Below are 5,550 nucleotides of genomic sequence, written 5' to 3'. Positions count from 1 at the left end.
AACACTCTGGCAGGGAAGTGTCAGCCTCCTCCTCCTTAAATAGGTCCTCTGATGAGGAGACAGGAAACAGGTGAGCTCATGCCCTCAGGAGTAAGATCTCAGGCGCCCTCTGGTGGAGAAAGTGGACAAGCCTCCAGATCCCAACAAGTGGTGCTGTTTTCTCTGCTGTCTGTAAAGAAACATGTCATTCCCAGGAACATCATCATCTCACCGACCGTGAATGGGGCTTTACTCACACCTTCTAGCCGAGAAAATGCCTTGTGAAATCTGTCTAGCCAAATATTCCATATGGTTAACAGGATTGTAGTTTTGTTCTAGAAACTTTGTGTCTTTCTTCAGCCAACCGCTGAAGCACTTTTATAGAATATAGTAGAACTTTATTGATCTCACAATGGAGAAATTAACTTGTGACATTGGTTCTTATAAACAAACAGGAGGTGCACCAAGGAGGAAAAGGTGCATGAAGCATATAGAGTACATCCAGAAATATACAGTGGATAGTGAAAACTAAAGTAGAGATTTAAGGTGACTTATATATACAGTATCTTATGTACAGTAAAGTGGCAGGTAAAGAGTGGTTTCTGGTTTGTTAGATAGATAAATAGTATGTTATTGCAGTGTTATTACACCAGGTCATAATGCAGTGCCATTGTAAAGTCTGATGGCAGCAAGAATGAATGACCTGCGGTAGCGCTTCTTTATTTGGCTTCTGATGGTGCAGAGCTTAAGTGAGTAGATTTGGCAAATCAGCCGGTGTGTCCCGCACAATTTGGTTCATTGATCGCAGGTCATGAACATGGCGATACTTGGATTTATCTGCTTTTAGAACAGGAAAGATTGGAGTATTGCACTGACTCGTTTCTATCAAAACTCCAGCTTTTAGTAGCCCTTAAGGGGTTTTGCTTAGACCTTCCTCTGCCTCTGTTTTTTAAAGGGCATAGTGGATGGATTGGAGTGACATTAAATTTTAGCTCATTCTCAACTGGAATGGCAAATTTTACCAGCCCAACATCTTTGTCATGTTTGGACCACAGATGGTCTGCTACTTTTTTTTTAGCATCTCAGTAAACAATGAGTCATCTTCTGATAGCCTAATTGGTGAATTAGGTTTTCTCTGAGTAGTTACCTGCTGAAGAAATCTTATTCAGTAAAATACAAACCTTTCCTTATGGAAAGTACTGTAATTTATTCTAGCAATTATGATCAAAACAGGTCTCTTTTGTAAATGAGATCTTGGATCTCAATAATAAAGCTCCTATAAATAAAGGTGAAACAAATTAAAAAATAATAATAATATGAAATCAGAGGTGAACAGTTGAGAAAAGAGACATTTGAATTTCTCAAAATTGCATTATAATAGTTCAAAACCAAACTCGGGATTCTAAGATTACAAAGTCAGGAATAATAGCACTCTAATTATAACTGATAATGAAACTTCAAGTATTTTATTGAAAAGGTAACAGACATATTGTCATTTTAAAAGAAAAATTTGAGAAACAGGTCACCAAATTAGGTTCTATAGTCACAATTTACTTTCTAAAACAAAAAAAGTTGAGGTTTTAAAAAAGGAAGAAAAAAAAAGCAAACACACTGAAATTAGAATCTTAGTCTACCCTAACAAAGTGTGGCGTGGGCCAATTTTGACCCTGGGTTTTGTTGGGGTCAATAGAATCTAAGGTGAGAACTGGTGCGATGGGATGTGGCGATGTTAGGGACATCCTTGCAGCCAGGAGGCCCATCCGAACGCAGCTGTCTGTGTCTTTTCCCTGAAGAATTCCTGCCATCAAAGCACCTGCAAAACTGCCAACATAATAAATAATTATATAGAGAAAAAAGATGAAAAGTGGAAGTACTGAACAGCAGGTAGATTGGGTAGATTTCTAGCACCTATCTCCTGCTCCCGACACATTCATTGTCTCCTCTGGGCTTACAGCCAATGCTGGGTAGTGTAGTGCACAAAGCTGCCTCTTCTGCAAATACAAATTCAGAAAATTAAATCCTCAGTGTTGATATATCCTCTTCATCATCAAACTGCATTTTAAAGGTGCATACCCCTTTTTGTTTTCTTGGCTGCAGGTCAACTGAGCCTGCATTGTGGTCGCCACATAGCAGCACACCATAAGGTCCAAGAGTCACCACCAGACAGTGAAGATTCTCCAGAAGAGGGCGTGAGAGAGCCACAGCAACCCTCAGGATCTCATCAAGAGTGCTTGGCAGCACTGAGGTAGGAATAGAGATCAACCACATTATGAGCTACCATCAGATAGTGTGCATTCACAAGAACTCTAGCTGGGAGTTTGTATTTTGCACCATAACAAGTGCAAATAACGAAAAATTAAATGTGGATGAAACAGTAAAAGTTACCTTCAGGCACTGTGTGACCTAGAGTTTTATTCATCATGCACAACTCTGCCATGTTTGGAGAGGAATATGACAAATACTTCCAAGCATCCGAGAGGAATGGCTTACATGCTTTTTCTGTATCTGTTGGTTCATACCAAACTGAGACAAAGAGGATAGCCATTGTTTTATTAGACACTTAAGATTCTGCCCACGTTTACTTACGACCTCTGGGTCATCATCCTTTTATACTCACTATTGAAGTTGTACTTTCCAGCAAGATTACAGACATAGTTGATGGTGGGGGCTGGGAGGTTTCCATCAAGACACACAAGTTTGGCAGATGAAATCTGTTTTTCAAACTGGGAGACCTATCAAAACACATTTACGGGTAGACAGACATATTGTTGGAGAGAGAAATAAAAAGGCAATTTCAGGAAGTCATAAAACAAAAAGGTCCCTAAAGACAAAAAAAAAAAAAAACTGATAGTATATGGAACCTCACATAAAGATGTTTACAGAGTATAAAACAAGGTCATCTTTTTAGGCAGTTTTATAATATAGAAAACCCAAACATAACATAGAAAACCCAAAATGCTCATGTAAGTAAATCTGTTGAGTAGGGGAATAAAATCCCTAATTTAAGATTTAGTTTGTTTTAAAACTAAATCAAAAGACAGAATTACAGGGGTTGTTGGTGTCAATACCATCTGGAATTTATTTTGCACAAAGGACAGCATGTGTTAGTCTGCTGCAACATTTCATAAGCTGGCAGCATAAACAGATGTGTATGTTTAACCATTTCTTTATGTTCATTATATATTTGGTTCTCTTCTATTCTCACTTCTATTCAGATCATCCTATATATTATCTAGATCAGCGGTCCTCAACCACCGGGCCGCGGACTGGTACCGGTCCGTGGGTCAATTGGTACCGGGCCGCACAGAAAAAAAATATATATATATATATATATATATATACATATATATATATATATATATATATATATATATATATATATATATATATATATATATATATATATATATACAACGATCAGAGTCTGAGTGATGTTTTATTTTGAAAAATATAAAAAATTGCGGTATCCTCTCCCAATTACATCAGTCGGTGCATCTGTGCCTCTTGACACAGGTTAATTCAGTTCAACACTCATCCTATCTATAACATCCTATCTTTGTGAAGCAGGATTTTCTGCGGTTACAGCGACCAAAACAAAGCTACGGAGCAGACTGGACATCAGGAGCACACTTCGTCTGTCATTTTCTCCGATTACGCCTAGATAGGACCAGCTTGTTGTTTTATTTTTATGCTGTTTGTATTTGATTTTATAATTTTACTTGATCGTATCAACGTGAAAATATTGTCTGACATATAGCGGTCCGTGGTGTAAAAAAGGTTGGGGACCGCTGATCTAGATGATTAAGGCTCAAGAAGGTGGTGAAGATTTTCATTCAGCCAGGTCATAGTCATTCCAAAAAAGTTGAAAAACAATCTTCTGGACTTTGTTTTCCAAGTTTTAAGACATTTCGCCTCCCATTAAGGAAGCTTTTTCAATTAAAAATGTCAGAATTAGCGTTGAGTTCGAGGATTTGTAGAGAGGACCAAAAACAAGGCCTTGTTTTGGCTTAGAAAACATGCAAATTGAACCGGAAGAACAGGTCCAACCCTTAGGAATAAGGAGCTGGTTGGTTTCTTTGTTAGCCTGCAATACCCGATACTGATCTATGCCTCTGAAAGGGGGATTGTTAGGGGGAATTGAGTTACCGCGTAAAACTTACATACTGTTCTGTAATTTGCTTATGAATGTCCATGTCTCCCAAGCCAAGAGTAAGTTCGCCATTTTGATTGATAACAGCACAGTATGTAGCCGTGTTCTGCTTTTCCAGCCTGGCTACACCGCTCGTGTTCTAAAAAAAAATATTAGAAAAAGATTTTAAAATACAGTTTGAGGTGGCATGAATTTAATTTTAGTTCCAGATTCTGTTAAAGCTCTCTTACCATATGTTTGCAGTAGTTAAAAACTGCGTCACCGTTTGCATCGGCTCCTGTGACTGAGATGAATAGAGGCCTCTTATCTAACCTACTCAGCGAGTCTTGGGGAAAAACATAGAAAAGAATGTGTGAGACACAATCAGACTGATCGAACACGTCTGCACAAACACGATCAGATAAGAAAACACTAACCAGCGATGTTCCTTCCCACACCACCAAATGACTGACACACACTTCCTGGGTTGGTCTGTCCAAACTGAAAGAAAGACAGATTCTCAGATTCTTATTTTCACTCTGTGGGCAGCAGTGTTTCAGATAAATTTGTAATGAAATACTTACATGAAGTGTTTCTGTTTTCCCTTTGGCAATGAAATCTACATTTATTCCTCCTATAATAACCTGGACAAGAAAATTCAATCATTGCATTTGTTTTGGGGATTTTTTAAAAACAAAAATGTGATAAATAAGGATACACTATATATGGTCTTTTTTCATACTCACAACATCTGAGTCTTTCTGGGGTTTTCCAACATCCTGACTTGTACTTTTTGTTCTTTTTTTACTCATCTGCTTTGAGAGCGCACATGCTATCTGACTGCCAACTTTTGCATTGTTATGAATCAGAGCAATGTCTAAACGTGGCATGTTAAGGACGGTTTGGTAATAACCAACAGATTACCAGCATTAGAAGCTAATATTCTATGACTTTATTAAGCTGATATTGAAGCTGCCTCACCTTTTCCATTTAAGTATTTCAGATATTCATTCAGCTTCTATGAGATTCAGATAGTAAGGATACTGGCTTGGAGGGACTTTCCTTGAGTTAACTCACTGACCTTTTGAAGAATAAAGGGTGTAACATCTCTGCCTTTAATACCTTGAACACTGGGGAAACCACAGAGACAACAGAAAGTAATAAGTATTATATAAATTTTATATATACATTTTTTCCACTGACCAGTGATCAGTATATGCAGCCATCAGAGGTGGAAAAAGTACTAAAATATCATACTCAAGTAAAAGTACCAATACTTGGATGAAATATTACTCAACAAGTAAAGTTACCCATCAGAAAAATTACTCAAGTAAAAGTAATAAGTAGCTAATTTAAAATGTATTTTAAGTAAAAGTTACTTAGTTACATTAAAAAAAAAACAACAACTGTTGAATGGGGCAGGGGATCTCTCCCATGTAGTG

The 5,550-nt window shown here is 37.6% G+C and overlaps 1 protein-coding gene across 1 annotated transcript in view; it reads right to left on the bottom strand.

Moving 5' to 3' along the window:
• Nucleotides 1-1,604: 1,604 nt before the first annotated feature.
• Nucleotides 1,605-5,550, bottom strand: part of LOC107095051 (pseudouridine-metabolizing bifunctional protein C1861.05-like) — an 8,032-nt gene continuing 4,086 nt past the window's right edge. The window contains exons 8-18 of the mRNA XM_015391012.1: nucleotides 5,153-5,238; nucleotides 4,855-4,985; nucleotides 4,693-4,752; nucleotides 4,546-4,609; nucleotides 4,360-4,454; nucleotides 4,140-4,268; nucleotides 2,597-2,711; nucleotides 2,353-2,502; nucleotides 2,053-2,219; nucleotides 1,888-1,970; nucleotides 1,605-1,800 (exon numbers count right to left, since the gene is read on the bottom strand). Of these exons, the coding sequence (XP_015246498.1) occupies nucleotides 1,605-1,800; nucleotides 1,888-1,970; nucleotides 2,053-2,219; nucleotides 2,353-2,502; nucleotides 2,597-2,711; nucleotides 4,140-4,268; nucleotides 4,360-4,454; nucleotides 4,546-4,609; nucleotides 4,693-4,752; nucleotides 4,855-4,985; nucleotides 5,153-5,238 (1,276 nt within the window). The remainder of the gene's footprint in view (nucleotides 1,801-1,887; nucleotides 1,971-2,052; nucleotides 2,220-2,352; nucleotides 2,503-2,596; nucleotides 2,712-4,139; nucleotides 4,269-4,359; nucleotides 4,455-4,545; nucleotides 4,610-4,692; nucleotides 4,753-4,854; nucleotides 4,986-5,152; nucleotides 5,239-5,550) is intronic.

The sequence above is a fragment of the Cyprinodon variegatus genome, unplaced genomic scaffold, assembly GCF_000732505.1.
Source record: "Cyprinodon variegatus isolate N-32 unplaced genomic scaffold, C_variegatus-1.0 Scaffold521, whole genome shotgun sequence".
Lineage (NCBI taxonomy): Eukaryota > Metazoa > Chordata > Actinopteri > Cyprinodontiformes > Cyprinodontidae > Cyprinodon > Cyprinodon variegatus.
This window is presented reverse-complemented; position numbering and strand designations above follow the sequence as displayed.